This window comes from Sorex araneus, chromosome X (assembly GCF_027595985.1).
Source record: "Sorex araneus isolate mSorAra2 chromosome X, mSorAra2.pri, whole genome shotgun sequence".
NCBI classification, from domain to species: domain Eukaryota; kingdom Metazoa; phylum Chordata; class Mammalia; order Eulipotyphla; family Soricidae; genus Sorex; species Sorex araneus.
In genome coordinates, this window is record NC_073313.1 from 252,128,678 (window position 1) to 252,148,154 (window position 19,477).

The following is a 19,477-nucleotide window of genomic DNA, read 5'->3' on the forward strand; positions in this document are numbered from 1 at the left end:
GGGTTATGCTCTGCCTTCTCTCTCCCTCATTTTGCTGCCTGGAAGAAAAGACTCATTTTTTTTTTTGGTGTGGGGGGGCGACGGGGAACTGGAACCATAGTACAGTGGGTATATGGAGTTCGCCTTGCACTTGGGGTTCGATCTCCAGCATCCCAAAGGGATGCAGCTCAGAACTACCTGAGCACCCCCAAGGAGTGATTCCTGAGTTCACAGCCAGAGCCAAGGGTTAGCCCTGAGCACTTCTGGGTGTGCCCTTCACCCAGTAAACAAACAAAAAAGAGACTTCTTTGGGAATCATGTGAGTAAGGGCAACCATGCAGCCACCAGATGAAAGTGTCCGGGTCCCTGACGGTGCTGTCACACTGACCCAAATCGTTACCCAAGAGCTATGGAGTGAGTTTCCCAAGAAGTCCCAAGAAATCTCCAATAAGCTTGCTTGCTGAGTTGAAGAGCCCTTATTAACCTGCAGGGGCTGACCAGCCTGAGAGGAAGGGGCTCCATGCACTCAACAGCCTCAAACCTGAATCCAGGCAAAGTTTTACACATTCCTTATCACACTCTGCTCGGCTGCGTCAATCAGCTTTCTCCTTAGCTAAAGTAAGCCAGCACAATTACAGCTCAGAAGCCAGATGTTAAGTGGTTGCCTTTGCTCAGTTAGCGGGGTTAAGATACTCCTCTTTCTGGCAGCAGGAGAAAGGTATGATGTCTCTGCAGGTTGTTTCCAGGGCATCCTGGCCCTGGGGTGCCTCACTCTGCTTCCCAGCCATCATCTAGCAGCCACTTGCTTTTCTGTTAACTTTGGGTTACCTCATCGCAAAACCAAGTGGGTAAGCGTCTTCCTGGTCTATGCCACTGTATTTTGAGTCCCCTGTCATGGCAACATAACCTATATCCTACCCTACACCCTCCTGCTATTAGTAAAAACTATAAAAGTTGGAAGGGTTAAGTTTGGGGGCTGGGAGGCTGCTGCCATGGCCACGCGACCTAATGTCATTTAATCATAACCAATATGAAATGGTTCCTTTTTAACTGGTCGGACTTTGGTGGGAAATCCTAACAAGAATAGTAAGTCTTTTGCTGAAATATTGAAGGCAATCAAAGTGGTAGCCATCTCTATAGACTGAACTAAGCCATATCCCCACGCCGGCTGAGAAGAAATATCCTTCTTTCTCGGGAAGAAACGCGGCGTGGCGTTAACCATAGTATGATGTCCATTATGCTGACACGGACCTGGTGGCGTGGGAATGGGATACAAGGAAATAAATTATTATGTACTTGGAACAGCGGGACGCTGGTGGAACCTCGAGCTGGGGCCGATACCAGCGTATTACTTTTGGTTCCAGAAACTGCGGGCAGACATTCTACCAGACTATCAACTAAGCCAGAGCCCCACGCCGGCTGATGAAGGGAAATAACCATCTTTTTTGTTTTTTTTTTCCCTTTGTCAGGCAGCGTGGTGATTACTAAACAGGCGTGAACTCGGTGGCGCAGGACGAGGGGGGGGGGAAATAGAAAAGTTATGTAACAAACAGCGGGACTTAATATCTCTACATTCTCAGCAATGGAGAGCTATCAAATGCTTCCTTGACAGTAGGACTGTCTTTTCTTTTTTTGGGGGGAAACCCTAGCAACAATAGTGAGTTATGTGTTGAAACATGGAATGTAACCAAGATAAAGCGTAAACGAAGTGAAATTTATCACTTTCAAGGGCGGGGACTGGGGAGGCGGGAGGGGGCGGGAGGTATAATGGGGTGGTTGGTGATGGAATATGGGCACTGGTGAAGGGAAGGGTGTTTGAGTATTGTATAACTGACATAATCCTGAGAGAACTATGTAACCCTCCACGTGGTGATTCAATAAAATTTATAAAAAAAAAAGTTTGGGGGCTGGACATTAGTACAGAGGGTAGGGTGTTTGCCTTGCACGCGACTGACCCAGGTTCTATCCCCCGCAGCACTGCCAGGAGTGATTCCTGAGTGTTGAGCCAGGAGTAACCCTTGTGCATCGCCGGGCGTGACCCAAAAAGCCAAAAATAAAAGAAAGAAAGAAAGAAAGAAAGAAAGAAAGAAAGAAAGAAAGAAAGAAAGAAAGAAAGAAAGAAAGAAAGAAAGAAAGAAAGAAAGAAAGAAAGAAGGAAAGAAAGAGAGAGAGAAAGAAAGAAAGAGAAGAAAGAGAGAAAGAAAGAAAGAAAGAAAGAAAGAAAGAAAGAAAGAAAGAAAGAAAGAAAGAAAGAAAGAAGGAAAGAAAGAGAGAGAGAAAGAAAGAAAGAGAAGAAAGAGAGAAAGAAAGAAAGAAAGAAAGAAAGAAAGAAAGAAAGAAAGAAAGAAAGAAAGAAAGAAAGAAAGAAAGAAAGAAAGAAAGAAAGAAAAAGAGAGAAAGGAAGGAAGGAAGGAGGGAAGGCTCAGGGGGCCCACTGGCCACTCCTGACAATACTCACTGTCAACCAGGCCAGATAACTTAAGATTCAGGCCCAACAGTGCCAGGGGATGCCAGGTTTTCCCCAGCCACACCACGGCCACAGGGCTATCTACACCTGGCGGTACTGTTTTTTGGGTGTTTTTGTTTGTTTCTTGTTTTGTTGTTGTTTTTGTTTGCATTTGGGTCATACCCAGCAATGCTCACGGACATTGCACTCATGGCTCTGCATTAAGGAATTACTTCTGTCGGTGCTCAGGGGACCATAGCCCATGAGATGCCAGGGATTGAACCCGGGTCAGCTGCATGCAAGGCAAACATCGTCCCCGCTGTACTACCACTCCAGCCCACCTGGTGGTACTCTGAAGAGCCAGGTGGTACTGAGGTCTGAGCTTCTGCATGTCCAGCTTGTGCTCCCACCTTTTGAGCCAACTCCCTGGCCCCAGTATGTAAACTTACATTAAAAAAGAAAATTATTGGCGTGGAGTCGGATTACACCCCCAGCTGTGCTCGGGGCTTACTCCTGGCTTTCTGCTCAGGGATCGCTCCTGCGGGTGCTTGGAATCCATATGTGGTTCTGGGAACTGAGGCCAGGGAGCTGCCTGCAGGACCCGCCCCAGACCAGCTCTGGCCCCATGGTGTGCAGACTTTAAACCAAACACTGTTTGCTTTGTCTTTGTGCCTGAGCTCCAAAGGCCAGCGGGCTGAGGAGAGTTTAGGGTCCGGAAGCTTCTTCCTACCAAGGGCTGTTAGGATCTTTTTGTTGTTTTTTGGCCACACCAGTGGTGCTCGGGGCTGACTCCTGGCTCTCTGCACTCAGGGATCACGCCTGGTGGAGCTCACAGGATCATATGGAATGCTGGGAATTGAACTCGGGTTAGCCACATGCAATGCAAGTGCCTACCCGCTGTACTATCACTCTAGCTATCCCATCTGAATATTTCTTTTTTAAAAATTATTATTCTTTAGCAAATCGATGAACAATGGGATGACAGCGCTACAGTGCTATTTATTGATTTATTTTATTTTTGCTCTTTGGGTCACACCCAGCGATGCTCAGGGGTTCTCCTGCATCTGCACTCAGGAATTACTCCTGGAGGTACTCGAGGGACCACATGTGATGCTGGGGATTGAACCCGGGTTGGTCGCATGCAAGGCAAACATCCAGCCCACCCAGTTGAATATTTCTAACATCACTGGTAGACAGAGAGGCTTTGGGCAGACCAGCTTGTGGGTAGCGAACTAGAAAGAAACTAGAAATTCTCTCCTATCTCAGAGCCAGACCACAGTGTTTCAAAAGTGTTACCTACCCAACCCACAGGCTGCATAGTCCCCAGCCTGAAAAGGTCAGAGGAGAACAAGTTTGGCCTGTGACACACACAGCATATACTGGACCAAACCACACGATATAGATTTTTGTTTCACTTTATTTGGGGGCCACACCCAGAAGTACTTGGGAGCTTCTCTCAGCTCAGGGTGCTGCTCAGCTGTGCTCAAAGGCTGCCCCGGGAGGTCCGGGGGTACTGTGCAGTGCTTGGGATTGAACCCAGGTCTCCCCTCTGCCAGGCTTGCAGCGCTCAGTCCCTGGAACCCTCTCTCTGGCCAGGTGTTTTGGTTTTCTCCTGGGGCCACACCTGGATGCCCCAGGTGCTCAGAGGCTCTTCCTGGCTCTGTGCTCAGGAGTGGTTCCGGTTAGTGCTGGGGAGGTGGGGCTGGGACCTGATCTGAACCAGGGTGGGCTGCATGCCAGCCAAGTGCCTTAACCTCCGTAAATCTCTCCAGTCTTTGTTGTTTGGGTTTGTGGAGTGTGCCAGGGATTGAATCCAGTGCCAGGCAGCCAAGAGCTTCTGCTGAGCCATGCTCCCAGCCCTAAATTGTGCTTTTAAGTTTAAAAAAAAAAAAGGAAGTCAAATATTAGCAGTTTTTCAATTTCTTAAGTTTATTTATTTTTGGTTTGGAAGGCCACACGGACTGTACTCAGGGCTATCTCTGGCTCTGCTCCCAAGGATCAATCCTGGAGGGCCTCGGGGGACCTTATGGGATATCAGGGATCCAGCTTGGTTTGGCTGTTTGCAATGCAAGTGTCCTGTCCACTCTGCTATGTCTCCAGCCCAATTTCCCGATGCTGGGCTTCAGTGGACTTCACAGAGGAGGAATCTCGAAGGGTACAAATGACAAGCTCTTCAACAACTGTCCTTTCTTCTTACATATTTAGCTTTTTGGGCTACCTGGTGATGCTCTTGGCTCTGCCAAGGAATTATTCCTGGTGGTGATCAGGGGACCCTATGGGATGCTGGGGATCGAACCTTACCCACTGTACTATTTCCTCAACAACCGTTCTTTTGAAAGGGTGGGCTAAAAGCTGAGTCCAGATCTGGGAAGCCCTAGATGTGCACCTGGATGAGTCCCCTACACATCCTTAGCCTGATTGTAGGGTGTGGCCAGAGATTTGAGCAAAACCCAGACAGTAGGTAGGGTGCTTTCCTTGCACACGGCTGACCCAGGTTTGATCCCCAGTACCCCTTATGGCTCCCCAAACCACAAAAGGAATGATCCTTGAGCTCAGAGCCAGGAATAACCCCTGAGCATCACCAGGTGCCCCATGTGGCCTAAAAAACCAAACCCCAAAAACCAAACCTTCAATGTCTTCTTCAGAAGCTGTTGCAATGTCTCCCAAGGGCCCGCCAAGAGACAAAATAAAACCAACACAGTCAACAACTACGCGAGCGCGCGCGTGTGTGTGTGTGTGTGTGTATGTGTGTGTGTGTGTGAGGAGCTTGGGGTTGTTGACTTTGGGAGGTGACTCCGAGCAATCTGTGTGAGCTCCATCTCGGATGGATCCCAGCCCCACAGTCTGATCCCAGAGTGTCGCCTCGGCCTGCATCCAGCTGTCCAGCCCACAGCCAGTACGACCTGGGACTTTGGCAGCTGGCCACCCCGTCACTTTCTCTGTTCCAAGCTCAGCTGTATTAGGAACCCAGATTCTCTTGGCCTGGCTTTCAAAATCCTCCGAAAGTGTCATATTGGCCAAATGTAGCGGCAGCTTCTGGTACCCCCACCTCACATCTGCTTGCCACATTGCCGACTTCGGCTTCCAGAAAGCAGATGGTGCTGGCAAAAAGCGTTGGTTTCCCACCTGTAAGTTCAGCCTTAGTATTTCTGCCCAGGGCTGAAGTAAAAGCGTTGAACCACCACCCCTTGCACACAGGGCCAGGATAGCTCAGCAAGGTGCAGAGAAAGGAGCTGACAACCCCGTAGGCAGCCCCCAACACATGGAAGATCAGAGCGAACCCACTCTTCTGTGCTTTAGAGGGATGAAAGCACACTCCCACTCCCCATTTCTCTGTCTCTTCGAGGAAGGATTCATATGATGGTGCTCAGGGGCTACTCCCAGCTTATTGCTCATGGTAGCTCCCAGTGGTCAGTCATGTGGTACCAAGGATGGAAACTTCCACACACATACACCCTTCCCCCAACCCCCCCATGTAAACTATGCACTCCAGCTCTGGTACCATACACACTGGTCTTTATACAAATTGTCCAGTCACAGGCCTGTAAAAGGCCACTTAAGCCAGTGTTGAGCGAATTTTCTTGGGTCCTCTGGAAGGACTGTCCAAAGTGGTATGGTGATGTTCACTCCAGAAGGAGCTGACTTCGGTCCCCATGATAGGAGGCCCAGACATGGCCCAACAGTCACAGAGAGGGTAAGACGTGCTGGGTGAGGTGCCAGGGTTTTAACTTTTACTGCCTAAGAGCTATAAAGCTTATGATAAGCAGACACAGAGGGGAAACAGTTAAAAGTAGGAGGGGGTGGTCGGAGAGATAATACAGCATGTAGGGCGGTTGCCTTGAATGTGTCTGACCTGGATTTGACCTCCGGCATCCATTATGGTCCCCTAAACTGGTCTGGGTGATTCCTGAACACAGAGCCAGGAGTGACTCCTTGAGCATCACCAGGATTGGCCCAAAAAGACAAAAAGGGAAAAAAAAACACCAAAAAAAGGTGGACAGAGAGCAAGTACACCTCTTCACATTATAAAACTAGGCTGGGGTGTCTGTTTCCCTTCTCTTTGTGTTGGGGCCACACTGAGTGATGTTCAGGGGTCATTCCCAGCAGGCATGGGAGGAGTAGGACCCTCAGTGGTGCTCTGGAGACCAGGGTGTGTGTGTGTGTGTGTGTGTGTGTGTGTGTGTGTGTGTGTGTGTGTGTGTGCATGTTGTGGGGAGACAGAATCTGGCCTCCCCCATGCAAAGCATTTGCTCCAGCCCTTATTTCCTTTTCACTTGTTCCCAGGCCACCTCTCTCTCTTTTTTTTTTTTTAAACCACACCTGTTGGTGCTCAGGGCTTACTCCTGGCTCTGCAATCAGGGATCACCGCTGGTGGGCTCGAGGGACCATGTGGGATGGCAGGGATCAAACCCAGATCAGCCACATTGAACCCAGATCAGCCGCAGGCAAGGGAAGCACCCTGCCCACTGTACTATTGCTCCAGCCACCCATGCCCCAAATCATGGGAAGAGTACAGCCTGTGTATGGGAGCCAAAAGAATGTGAGAGCCAAAAGAACATCCAATGCGTGATGCAACGTAGTCTGACCTCTGACCTCCCTTTGCTCTGTTTCATTCACCACTCAGAATATTTTGGCTAGTATTTCCCAAATGTAGCCCAAATGTAGTGAAGGAGTAATCTGCACCAACATGTAGCATGAGGTCTTGTACCAACCTGGGACCAGGTCCAGGATTTAAATCAGCTGTGGAGGTGCCTGGTATTCAGGGTGGATCTGAAATCTAGCGTAGGTGAGTGAAATGAGTTCCAGCAAGGCAATTGTCCTACCTGCTGTACTATGACTCCCGTCTGCGTTAAGTGAATTATTTGGGTTTTGTTTTGTTTTGTTTTGTTTTGAGGCCACACCTGGCGATGTTCAGGGGTTACTCCTGGCTCTGCACTCAGGAATCACTCCTTTAAGTGCCAGAGGATGCGGAGGATCTAACCCCGGTCGGCCGCGTGCAAGGCAAGCGCCCTACCGGCTGTCCTGTCGTTCTGGCCCTAAGTATTAGTGAATTTTGGACTTGAGAAATTTATGGGCACCATCAGGGCTAGAGGACGTAGAAGGAGAAACCGGCCATGGACCGACCCCAAGAGTCTCCACCAACATCCACCTCCTCCACCTCCCCCGAACCCCACACACACCAGGGCACATTCCTTCCTGGTGCTCGCCGGGCCCTTCGTGGAGATAAACCCACTTCCAGGATGCCCGGCTCAGGTATCTAAGCCCGCGGCCAGGATGCCCGGCGGAGCCGCAGCGGGAGTTGGGAGGCGGGGCGGGGCCTGTCGCTTCGGGCCCGCCCCCTCCCGCAGCCCCGCCCCCGCGCACGGCGCGGTGACGTCAGCGCGCCGCGCGCTCGGGGGGGAGGAGCAGGAGCCGCGGGCCGGGAAGCGTCGAGGCTCGGGTCGCCCCGGCAGGGCGGGGGAGCAGAAGGGGCGGGGCGGGAGCCCCCACCGAGTGCGGGGGTCGCGCTTCCGGACTCGGAGTCGGAGCCTTCGGGACGTTCCGCTTCTGTCTCCACCCCCCGCTCTCCCGGCCATGGAGTTTCCGGACCTCGGCGCGCACTGTTCGGAGCCCAGCTGTCAGCGCTTGGGTGAGGGGCGGAGCCGGCGCGGGGGTCCCGGGGGAGGGGCGCACGGGAGGGGGGTTCGGCGCTGCGGGCGGGGCGGGCCGACAGGGCTCCCGGGTGAGCTGGTGCCGGGGCGGGGCGGGGCTCCAAGTTAGGGGCGGTGGCCGCAGGGGGCGTGGCCAGGGAGGCGGCCTCGGCGGCGGGGCGCTCCGCGCGTTCCCCCCCGGGGGTCGGCGTTTGCCTCCCCCGCCGCCCGAGTGGGGCGACTCGAGGGACCGCGCAGGACGGCGAGGTTCCCGCCGAACCTGCACTCCGACCCGGTTCCTTGCAGATTTCCTGCCGCTCAAGTGCGATGCCTGCTCCGGCATCTTCTGCGCAGACCACGTGGCCTACGCTCAGCATCACTGTGGCTCAGCTTACCAAAAGGTGCGCGGGCGTCCCGGGGCGGGGAGGAGGGGGGTGCGTGAGGGATGCACGCAGCATCTCGGATTCCCTCCACTTCCCGTCTCCTAGCCTTTATTGTCCTGCAGAGGTTCTGGGCAAGGAGTGTTTGCTTGCTGGGGGCCCGGGGACGCATCCTGGTTCATTCAGGATCAAGAGATTTGGGCTGGAGAGATGGTCCAGGGAGTAAGGCTCTTGCCTTGCACGCGGCCGCAGGGGGCGTGGCCAGGGCGACCCTCCTGCATAGGGTCCCCTGAGCTTCACCAGGAGTGATCCTTGAGAATGGTAGTCAGGGGTAAGCCCTGAGAGCACTGCTATGTGTGGTTCCAACCCCCTTTCCCCTCCCCCTAAAAAAAACCACAAAAACAAAAACCTCAGGGGTTCAAAGACATAATACCGTGGGTTGGGGAGTTGCCTGTGCTCAACCTGCCAGGGTTTGATTCCCCTGCACCCCCTACAACCTCCTTAGCACCACCAAGAGTGATCGCTGATCTAAGAGTAAGCCCTGAGCACTGCCCCAACCAAACAGGATCAAAGACTCGGTAGCTCTGAGTGAGCAAGGCTGACCCTACATCTTATCCTAACTCTAGGATGTCCAGGTGCCCGTTTGCCCACTTTGTAACGTGCCTGTTCCTGTGGCCAGAGGGGAGCCCCCCGACCGAGCGGTGGGGGAGCACATTGATCGGGACTGTCGCTCGGACCCCGCTCAGCAGAAGCGTAAGGTAAGCATCGGTGGGCCCACTGGGACACTGGTTGCCCCGTAGCCTCATCAGGCGGGGCGGCGGCCTGGGGCTCGGTGTCTTGGCTGAGACTGGCCTCTCTGGTTCCACCTCAGATCTTCACCAATAAGTGCGAGCGTGCCGGCTGCCGGCAGCGGGAAATGATGAAGCTGACGTGCGATCGCTGTGGCCGGAACTTCTGCATCAAGCACCGGCACCCACTGGACCACGACTGCTCTGGGGAGGGACGCCCCCCCAGCAGGGCAGGGTAATTGTGACGTGACCACTGCTGCTGGCCTTCAGCCCATAACCCCTCCCGGGCCCGGCTCAGCCTCTGTGCTTGCAGTGTGGGGAGCTTCATGCCCGCCTCCTTGGGTTCGGAGAGTCTTAATAGCCTCCATGTCAGGTGCATGCTTTCTAGCCATTTGGAGGAAATGTGTGCAAGCTTCCAGGATAAGGCCGGGGGGGCGGGAGGGGCATCGTGCAAGCTGCTGGCTCGCAGTGGTGTGACCTGTGTCTCTCCCCACCAGCCTTGCCGCCATCTCCAGGGCACAAGGCCGGCCTTCCCCGGCGAGCACCATCCCCAGCCCAAGTCGGACCTTGCCTGCCGCTACCTCGCCCAGCAGGTAGGCCCGCCCGCTTCTCGGCTCCCTCTCGCTCAGCCACTCTCTGACCTCCGTCTCCCGAATGTCTGCCACAGAGTCACGGCCCAGGTCCCGGCCCAGACCTCCCCGCCCGCCCCGCCAGTGATCACGCTGCAGAACGGCCTGGTGAGTGGGGCAGGGGCAGCTGGTCTTCCTTGTGGGGGGGCGGGTTTTGGCCACACCTAGTCATGTTATTGGGGTGACTCTTGGCCCTGCTTAAGGGATCACGTGGGATGCTGGGGTTCGAATCTGGGTCGGCGCAACATACAAGGCGAACGCCCTGCCCACTGTACTGTCGCTCCGGCCCCTGGCCCTTCTTTCGCAGAGTGAGGACGAGGCTTTGCAGCGAGCCCTGGAACTGTCACTGGCAGAGGCAAAACCTCAGGTCCCAAGGTACCCACCTATGTTGGTGACGGGGGTGTAGACGGTGGGTCTGTTTGGAGGGTGGGAAGTGGGACCCTCCAGTCAGACAGCAAGGCCGTAGGAACCGAGACTCAAAGTCAAGTTCCTGTCTATGACCTTTGACCAGTTCTCACCCAATGGAGCCCTCCTTGCCTCCTGGATTGGGGGTGCCAGTGTCCCCAGCTGGGAGGGGCTGTAAGCAGAGCCCCCCTCCACTGCCCCTCTCTCCCTCCCTGCCAGTTCTCAGGAGGAGGAAGACTTAGCCTTAGCCCAGGCACTGTCAGCCAGCGAGGCCGAATACCACCGGCAGCAGCAGGTAGGCAGGGTGGTAGGGGGGTTGGGAGGGGAGGCCGGGAGCTCTCAGGTGAGGCTGGGCCTCACGGCCTGTCTTCCTCCTCCTCCTCCTCCTCCTCCTCCCCTCCCCCCCTCTCCTTGCTCCAGGCTCAGAGCCGCAGCTCGAAGCCGTCCAACTGCAGCCTGTGCTAGGGCCCTGGGCGCGGGGAGGGAGGCTCGGCTGAGGAGGACTGCGGCCCTCACACCTCTAGGGTACACGGGGCGCGGAGGCCCTGCGGCACCAGCGGTGAGGCCCGGGCCGGGCGGCCACGGGAGGCCCCTCCGGGGAAGCTTCAGGAAGGAGAGCTGGTGGAGCGGACGGCGCTGCGGGGGACGGTGGCTGTGCACTGGTGGGGCCCCTGAGGGGCTGGCCAGGCCCCGGCAGCCTGACACCCCTCGAGGGGAGGTGCAGGGGGGCTGCCCCCGCCCCTCCCAGGGAAAGGCCTGGAAAGAAAGAAAGAATAAAGGAGCTTGACCGTTAACAAGGCATCTGCGTGGTGCTTGTCCTGTTGGGGTCTGGAGTGCTCGGGGGGCCCAGGGGAGGCAGCCACGGCACCATCACGCGATCTGGCAGTCCTCTCTTTATTTCCCGAACCCCGGGGCTTCCTAAGCAGCCCCTTTCCCGGGGCCTCGCAAACACCAGCCTGGGCCGAAATGCGCACGTCCCTCTCCCCTCTGGGACGCCGAGGGGTGCGACCCCACTTCTGTCACGTTTCCGGAGTCTGGGCCTGGGGGTCTTTGGAGGTGTCGTCTTGCCCCCGCTGCTGCAGCTGCCACATGTCCGAGTACACCCCTCCTCGCGCCAGTAGGGCCTCGTGCCTGGGTCAGGGAGAGAAGCCTGAGCATGTCACCCACAGGGATGCCTTCCCCACCCCCTCCGGGCTAGTCCCCAGCCCCCGCCGAGTCCCCTACCGGCCTCGCTCCACAATGCAGCCGTCCTTGATGACCAGGATCTGGTCCGCGTGGATCACAGTGGAGAGCCTGGGAGATCAGACCAGTCACCTCTGCCCCACCAGGAGAGGCCCCCCGCCCCCCCCCCCCCGTGCCCCGTCCTGCCCTGCACCTGTGTGCCACCACGATTGTGGTGCGGTTGGCACAGACTTTGGCCAGAGAGGCCTGGATGGCCCTCTCATTCGACGTGTCCAGTGCAGACGTCGCCTGTGGAGAGAATCTGGGTCAGACGGCCACTGCTTAGCCAGCCCAGGCCCTGGGAGGAGGCCTGCAGGCGGTTCTGATGTTCCGGGAACCACATGGGAATCCTGCTGGGACCAGGTCGTGGGCCTGGCACGGCACACAGGGCCCCGAGTTTGGCTGCTCCTGTGGGCGCTGCACTGCAGCACTGGGTCTGGTGGGCTGAGGGTGCCCGGAGTGGTTCCCAGCAAATAAAAGGGCCTCGTCTGGGTTAGAGAGGGGCCCCTGGCTGTCCCGAGGGAGGAAGGGGTGCCGGCCTCACCTCGTCCAGCAGGATGATGTCTGGGGCCTTGAGGATGGTGCGCGCGATGGCCACGCGCTGCTTCTCCCCGCCACTCAGCTTCAGGCCCCGCTCACCCACCTGGGTCTTGTACCCTGCGGAGAGAGGCCGCACTGAGTGACACCCGGACGGGTGCGGGCAGGGGTGTGGGGGTGACTGAGGGAGGGAGGGGTGGGGCTGGGCGGGGGCTGACCGTCAGGGAAAGCCAGAATGGCCTCGTGGATGCCCGCGGCCTGGGCAGCCGCCTCCACCTCCAGGTCCCCGGCGGTGACGCGGCCGTAGCGGATGTTGTCCGCGATGGTGTCGTTGAAGAGGACGGTGTCCTGGGGCACGACGCCGATGTGAGACCGGAGGGAGATCTGGGTCACCTGTGCGGGGCGAGAAGACCGAGTGGGGGTCCCAGTGAGTGGGGGTCCCCGTGAGCGCCGACTCCACCGGCACCCCCGCCCGGCTCTGCGCAGGCCGGAGGGGCGTCGCCCTCCCTCACCTGTGAGATGTCCTGCCCGTCGATGCGGATGCAGCCGGCGCTGATGTCGTAGAAGCGGAAGAGCAGACGAAGGATGGTGCTCTTCCCCGCGCCCGAGGGGCCCACCTGGCGGGGCGAGGGGGCACACGGCAGGACACTGACGGGGGTGGCGGGGCCGGGGGGCGGTCACGTGCCCTCCTGCCCCTCCGCTCTGCCCTCCCGCCCTCCCGCCCTCCTGCGGGCACCGCCGCTCACCAGGGCCAGCGTCTGTCCCGGCATCACGGTGAAGGACACGTCCCGCAGCGTCTCCCGCCTGCCGGGAAGGGCGGGAAGGGGCAGTGAGCAGGCCGGCCTCGCCCCCGGGGCCAGGGCCACCCAAGAGGGGCAGGGGACGGGCCGGTGCGCTCACCCGTCGCTGTAGCTGAAGTGCACGTTCTCGAACTCGATCTTGCCCTGCTGGAAGTGAAGCGGGCCTGCCCCGGGGAGGTCCCTCACCTGTGGGGGGGGGGGGGCGGCATGCTGAGACCCCAGGCCCACTGCGGAGGGTTCCCGCGCCCATGGGCCCCACCCCTCGCGCCCCACCCACCTCCGTCTCCTCCTTGAGCAGGTCAAACATGTTCTCCATGTCAATGAAATTGGTCTGGATCATCCTGCGGGGACAGCGCGGGAGGGGGTGGGGGGCCACTCCTGCCCCCGTCCCCCCCCCACGTGAGAGGGCCTGCGTGGGGCTTACCTGTAGTAGGTGCCAAACCAGTTGAGGGGCATGTAGAGCTGGATGATGTAGGTGCCAAACAGCACAAAGTCCCCGACCTGCGAGGAGCGGGCAGAGGAGCCTGTCAACCGGCCCCACTTCCTGTCACCCAGCCGCGGCCCCCACCCCCGCCCACCCTGCCACGACGCCCTCACCTGCAGCTTCTGCTCGCTGACAAAGTACGCACAGAGCAGGGAGCCGGCCAGCAGCCCGAGGCCGATGACGAGGTTCTGGGTCTGATTCAGCAAAACCAGGGACGCGCTGGACTTCCACTCCAGACCCTGCGGGCCCGAGAGACGAGAGGGAGGAAAGGGCACACACACGTGCGCACACACATGCATGTGCGCACACAACACATGGGCACACACAACACACACGTATACACGTATACACACATGCACGTGTGCACAGACAACACACACACACAAGTGCACACTCACCAACACAAGGCCCAAACCTGCTCCCAGGGGCCACACTGCCACACATGCATGCACACACACGCGTACACACACACACACACACACACACACACACGCACACTCACCAGCTAGGTTGGAACCCGTGTCAGGGGCCACACCAGTGTGTCAGGACACACACTAGCATATACCAATCACCACAGGAGGGAGGCGGGTCACACATGTGCACAACATGTACATGCACACTCACCCACACCGGGTCCAAACCTGCTCCCAGGGGCCACACTGCCACACATGCGTGCACACACAGCCTGTCAGCAGCCCCACACCTGTGCCCAGGGGCTGCCCTGCGCCGGCCCTCACCTGGTACTTGATGATGGCCTCCCGGTAACGCTCCACTTCGTAGCCCTCCGCGTTGTAGTACTTCACCTGTCAGAGCCACGCCTGTGTGCCACGTGGCTGCGGCACGGGCCCCGTCCCCACCCTCCCTCCTTTCCGCCGGGTTCCCCGACACTCAGCCTTCTCACCCCTCGCACCGCCCCCCCTCAGCCTGGCTGGAGCCAGGCCCACCTGGCTGCTGCCCACCCCCGCAGCCCCCCTTTACCGTCTCGAAGTTCAGCAGCGAGTCCACAGCGCGGGCCCGCGTGGCGTTCTCCTGCGTGTTCATGGCCCGCCGGAACTTGGTTCTCCACTCCGTGACCACGATGGTCAAGGCTGTGAGCCATGCGGGGAGCAGGAGTTCCAGACACCGTCACCCCCCGCCACCAGCACAGACCACCCGTGTCTGTCTGAGATGGGCCACATCCGAGGGGGCCTCACTACCCCCACTCCTCAGTATGGCCCCGAGACCCCATGCATGGGCCTGAGAGTGAGCTGGGAAGGGGCGGGGCAGCGACATCTCCGGAGACCGCTCGAAGCCCCGGGGCAGACAGAAGCTGCGTCTCGTGCCCCGACTGGGTCCTCCCAGGGGACACCCACCTGCCCGGGACCTCCAGGCTGAGCTGCGCCCCCTCCCCCCACCCCCACCCCCTGCCTATCATACGGGCAGCATCAGGAGCCCCCCTCTGGTCTGCTGGGTCCCCTGAGTCGGGGAGCACCGGAGTTCGGGGAGGGGAAGGTTTTCCCTCTGCGTGAGGCACTCACCCAGGTACAGGCTCATGCAGAGGAAGACGATGAGGCCAAACCAGGCGTTGAAGAACATGCTGAAGTAGACGATGCCGATGACGATGTCGGCCAGCGTGGGGAGGACATTGAACACCAGGTAGCTAGGAGGGGAGGGCGAGGGACAAGGCAAGCTCAAGGGCGCTGAGCCGGCAGGTCCGCCGCCAGGGGTTTCAGTGAACAGCGGGGGCTGCTTCTTTGTGTCCTTTGGTCTCGGGACGGGGCCACAGCTGGTGGTGCTCAGGGCAGATAGAATCACTCCTGGCGGGGCTCAGGAGACCCTCTGGGGTGTCAGGAATTGAATCCGAGTCAGCAGTGTGCAAAGCTAGTGCTCTACCGGCTCTGCTTCCGGATCCCTCATGGGAGGGTTCAGTGTGCAGCAGCAACGGTCTGGACGCAAGCTCAATGCCTCCCTGAGCGGGGGTGGTCTCGGGGGTCGTCACGGCATGCTCCGGGACATGCTCCCGCTCTTTCTTCCAACAAGCACGGGGGCTAAGAGCATCGCCAGGGGAAGGGATGGTCACCGAGGTCGCAACCCCTCTAGTGTGGGAAAATCTCCACCCTTCCACATGGGTTCTGAGTCAGCCCGCATCAGTAAAAACGGGTGAAAAGGCAGACGTCAACCTACTCAGGGGACTGGGACTCTGGAGGAGCGAAATTCAGAAATTCAGAACAGCTCTATGCTCGGTCTATCTCATCCAAGCTGCTCTAAGAAGCAAGAGTCTGTCCATCTTAAAATTTGGGGGCCAGAAATGTAACACAGCGGATAAGGCTCTTGCCAGGTTGGATCTCCAGCGTCCCACAGGACCCCCTGAGCACCGCCAGGAGTAACTGCTGAGTGCAGAGTCAGTAGTAACCCCTGAGCATAGCCAGGTGTGACCCAAAAACCAAATAAATGAATTCAAATTTTTTTTAAAAAAAGATGGATAACGCCACAGCAATAGTACAGTGGTAAGACACTTGCCCTGTACAAGACGGACCCAGGGGGCCTGAGCAAAAGTACAGCAGGTAGGGTTCTTGCCTTGCGTGCCCTTATAGGTACCATATGTATCATACTGGGCCAGGGTTCTCCAAGCACTGCCAGGAGTGATCCCTGAGCACAGAGCCAGGAGTAAGCCCTGGGCACCTCTGGATATAACCAAGAACAATAAAAATAAAATAAAATAAACAAGGGGCTGGAGCGAGAGTACAGTGGGTAGGGCCTTGCTCGCATCCAACCAGGGTTTCTATCCCTGACATCCCATAGGGTCCCCCGAACATCACAACCCCTGAGCATCACCGGTTGTGACCCAAAAAGACAAAAAGGGGGAAGAAAAAGCAAACAACCCCGAAGGGCCTGGGAGGTGGCTGTGTGGGCCGGGAGGGATGCTCTGGAAGCAGGAGCCGTGGTTCAGTTCCCAGACTGACTCCCTGCCCGGAGAGCAGCCCCCGGGCCCCATCGAGGCAGCCCCAGAACCACACAGAGAGAGGCAAGGCCAGGCCAGGGCCAAGCGGCCTCTCAGCCCAGTCTCCTGACACCACCCCTCTCACGCTCCCCGGCGTGGGGGCTGGGAGAGGCACCTGAGCAGCCCCGTGACGCTGGACGTGCCACGGTCCACGATGCGCAGCACCTCCCCCGTGCGCCGCCCCAGGTGCCAGCGCAGCGAGAGCTCGTGCAGGTGTGAGAAGAGGCGCAGCTCCACCCGGCGCGACGTGTACTGCTGCACCCGGATCCACAGGAACGTCCGCAGGTTGCTCACGAAGCCTGGGAGGGGGGTCAGAGCGGGGCGGGGGGGGGTGTGTGCATCAGTTGGTCAGCCCCCCCCCGCAGGGTGAGAGGGGGTCCCGAGAGGGTGGGCGGGGGTCGGCACCCCTCGTACCTGTACTGCCCGTGCCTCCGCCCTGCAGGAACTTGAGGAAGACGTACATGCTGACGGTCCAGGCCAGGGTGTGCCACGGGGCTTTCTCGGTCAGCTGGTTCACTGCGGAGAAAATAAGTCGGAGGGGCCCGAGAGGGTAACTGAGGCTAAGGCGCTTGCCTTGCACGCAGACAATCCGGGTTTGATCCCAGGCACCGAGCACAGAGTCAGAAGTAAGCTCTTAGCACCACCACTGCCACCGAGTGAGATACCCTTCCGCCCCCCCCCAAAAAAAAAAACCATAAAAATGAAAAATAAAGGAGCCAGGGCTCTGGAGGACACTGTCCCGGCTTCGGCCACAAGTCTCTATCCACCCCCCCCCCCCCCCCGCTGCCCCAGCCCCATGAGGAACCAGAGCGCGAGGCGCGCCTGAGCACTCACCGATGTCCCTGTAGAAGATCGGGACCAACACATTGAGTCCCCGGTCCAGCCCCATGAGCCCCAGGCAGATGAGCACGACAAGCTGCAGCGCTGGGCTTCCCCGGGGCCACAGGTAGCCGCTCAGCAGGCCGAGCTTCCGGCCGAGGTCACGCCAGGTGGACGCCCTGTCTGTGGAGGGAGCCTAGACTCGGGAAATGCATGGGGGACGGGGAACACAGACATAAATCAAAGGGAGCCTCCCAGGCCCCACTGGGGAGCCTTCCTAAAGTGGGCCACACCCCCCAGGGGGCTCTGAAACTGGGGGCGTGGGTGAGGATGGGGGAAGCTTTAAGGTGCAGCTTAAAAATGATCCACTGATGGTGCCGGACCGATAGTACAGTGGGTAAGGCACTTGCCTTGCAAGCAAGCGGCCGACCCGGGTTAGATTCCCCAGCACCTCGCATGGCCCCCTGAGCCCCGCTAGGAGTGACCCCTGGGCTCGGGACTCAGGAATAAGGCCCGAGCAGTGCCAGGTACAACCCCAAAATTAACCAAAGGAAGAATAAACAGTGATCGATTGTTCTGAGGTGGGCGCTGAGTAATTTTGCTTCTGCAAAGGGTGCGGTAGGGAAAACCAACTGATTTGGGAGCCTGGGTGTTCTACAGAAAGGCACGGGGATGCAGCCCCCAGAGAGCTGGGCCTCACACATGCTCCCCCGAGGGGGCCAGGAAGGCTAACAGGAGTGTCCCCAAATGAACCCGGGCAGAAGCTGATGACGGTGGGCAGGACAGAAAGGGTGTGGAAGCCAAAGAGACCCCAGCGCCGGGGAGTTGTGTGTGTGTGTGTGTGTGTGTGTGTGTGTGTGGCGGGGGGGGTTACCTGGCTCCTCTCTGCATCCTGATCCTCTTCATTGACTTGCAAGGTGTAGGACTGGGGTCGAAGCCCAGGAGCCCAGAGCCCCAGGACAAACAGCCCTCCAGACACCACATACCGCAGCACCCACAGGCTAAACCGGACCTAGAAGAAGCAAGCAGGTGGCAGGGGAGCAAGGAGGGCCCCAAGCCCAGGGCTGGGGACACTCCCGGGTCCTCCTCAGGGGCCCAGCGTGTAACAGGCTTAAAAAAACCAAACAAATCCACCGTGACTCAGCAGACACTCCCTAGCAGCTGGCTATCAGCTCCCCACAGGCGCCAGGGCCCTTCTGGCCTTTCTTACAAGGCATCTCGGAGCAAGCGTGGGCCTTCCCATCCCCCACCCGCCCCGCTCTCACACCGTCACTTCCCTCACCTGCTGGCCCACGTCCGCCCTTGCCCACCACCACTGTGGACTGTTCCAGGACACCAGAGCCAAGTTCTCGGCTGCAAACGCCACGGTCCAGAGGAGCAGCAGGCCTGGGTTGTGCCGGTACTTGATCCAGATGCCCATGGCCAGCTTCTGCTGCGCCTGTCTCCGGTCCACCACGAGCAGCCCCAGGCCACAGGAGCTGGCCAGCGTCTCCAGCACGGCGGCCTGCAGCAGGTAGCCGGGCAGCGGGGCCCCCCGGGCCGTGCCCAGGCGGCCAGCCAGAATGGCTAGGGGCAGCACCGTCTGAAGCGTCGCCAGCAGCAGCTGCAGCACGTAGGGAGCGAAGCGAGGCCCGGCTCCCCAAGTCAGTGAGTCGGTGCCGCCCACCCGCTCTCGACCACGCTTGCAGGGCAGGGCCAGCACCAAGGCCAGGGCTGCCAGCGCGAGGAGCGCCGAGGGCACGAGAGTGAAGAAGAAGCAGGGAGTCAGGCCGCCTTGAGTCCAGGCCGGGGCCAGGGGCCCTTCGGCCTCGCAGTAGTTGCCTACGGTCACCATGGCAATGCGTGGCCTCCGGCCGGGCGGGAGGACGCGGCGGGGCCGGGGATCGGAGCCGGCCGCTTCGGGAGGGGCGCCGGTGCCGACGTGCGTCGGCTCATGGAGCAGCCGGGCCCTCCGGCGCGGTGGTCGCGGGCCGCGCCGCACGTGGAGCCGGCCCCAGCGCCCACTGGCTGCGCGCACGCGCCGCACGCACGCACGCACTCACGCGGGGCACGTCCGTGTCTCCGCCTTCCTGCCCGCGCCCGCCGCGCCGGACCCTCGCGCCAAGGGCGGCCGTGCAGGAATGTTCCGCGCCGGCCCGGCGCCGCATTCCCAGGCAGAGCCACGCTCCTGCCACGCCCCCGCCACGCCCCCACCACGCCCTCAATCCGGAGTCCCGCCCGGACCACGCCCCCGGCGCCGCACTCCCCGGCAGAGCCACGCCCCGGGCCCGCCCCCGAGGCCCCACTGCGGGGCCCCCATTGGCCGAGCGTCCTCAAGGGGGCGGGGAAAAGGTACACGCGGGGAAGGCAAAATAGTGGGGCTGAGTCCGCCGGGTCACG

General features: G+C 59.1%; 2 protein-coding genes across 3 annotated transcripts; one reads left to right on the top strand and one right to left on the bottom strand.

Annotated features, from left to right (window-relative positions):
• Nucleotides 1–7,815: 7,815 nt before the first annotated feature.
• Nucleotides 7,816–11,056, top strand: ZFAND2B (zinc finger AN1-type containing 2B). 2 transcript variants are annotated; one of them, XM_004617135.2, is made up of 9 exons: nt 7,816–8,054; nt 8,362–8,456; nt 9,062–9,193; nt 9,307–9,458; nt 9,721–9,816; nt 9,891–9,960; nt 10,160–10,227; nt 10,477–10,552; nt 10,678–11,056. In XM_004617135.2, exons 1-9 carry the CDS (start codon nt 8,000–8,002, stop codon nt 10,720–10,722), a joined length of 789 nt encoding a protein of 262 aa, XP_004617192.1. In that variant the 5' UTR covers nt 7,816–7,999; the 3' UTR covers nt 10,723–11,056. The 2 variants fall into 2 exon arrangements, with proteins under 2 accessions (XP_004617192.1, XP_054979187.1); XM_055123212.1 differs by having other exon boundaries at nt 10,782–11,056.
• An 81-nt stretch (nt 11,057–11,137) lies between these two features.
• On the bottom strand, nt 11,138–19,251 carry ABCB6 (ATP binding cassette subfamily B member 6 (Langereis blood group)). Its single transcript, XM_004617171.2, has 19 exons — nt 18,381–19,251; nt 17,973–18,110; nt 17,114–17,294; nt 16,694–16,795; nt 16,395–16,578; nt 14,817–14,938; nt 14,278–14,387; nt 14,037–14,102; nt 13,413–13,538; nt 13,240–13,316; nt 13,093–13,156; nt 12,916–13,001; nt 12,762–12,819; nt 12,528–12,632; nt 12,234–12,408; nt 12,023–12,135; nt 11,633–11,727; nt 11,482–11,550; nt 11,138–11,388 (listed from the first exon to the last, which is right to left on the bottom strand). Exons 1-19 carry the CDS (start codon nt 18,930–18,932, stop codon nt 11,277–11,279), a joined length of 2,535 nt encoding a protein of 844 aa, XP_004617228.2. The 5' UTR covers nt 18,933–19,251; the 3' UTR covers nt 11,138–11,276.
• Nucleotides 19,252–19,477: the final 226 nt, after the last annotated feature.

Coding starts and splice junctions, on each gene's coding strand:
- ZFAND2B (XM_004617135.2), top strand. CDS start 8,000: ATGGAGTTTCCGGACCTCGGCGCGCACTGTTCGGAGCCCAGCTGTCAG. Junction 9,194..9,306: donor CCGCTCAGCAGAAGCGTAAG/GTAAGCATCGGT, acceptor GTTCCACCTCAG/ATCTTCACCAATAAGTGCGA. Junction 9,961..10,159: donor TCACGCTGCAGAACGGCCTG/GTGAGTGGGGCA, acceptor CTTCTTTCGCAG/AGTGAGGACGAGGCTTTGCA.
- ABCB6 (XM_004617171.2), bottom strand. CDS start 18,932: ATGGTGACCGTAGGCAACTACTGCGAGGCCGAAGGGCCCCTGGCCCCG. Junction 14,103..14,277: donor CGCTGCTGAACTTCGAGACG/GTAAAGGGGGGC, acceptor TGGCTCTGACAG/GTGAAGTACTACAACGCGGA. Junction 12,633..12,761: donor CGGGACAGACGCTGGCCCTG/GTGAGCGGCGGT, acceptor TCGCCCCGCCAG/GTGGGCCCCTCGGGCGCGGG.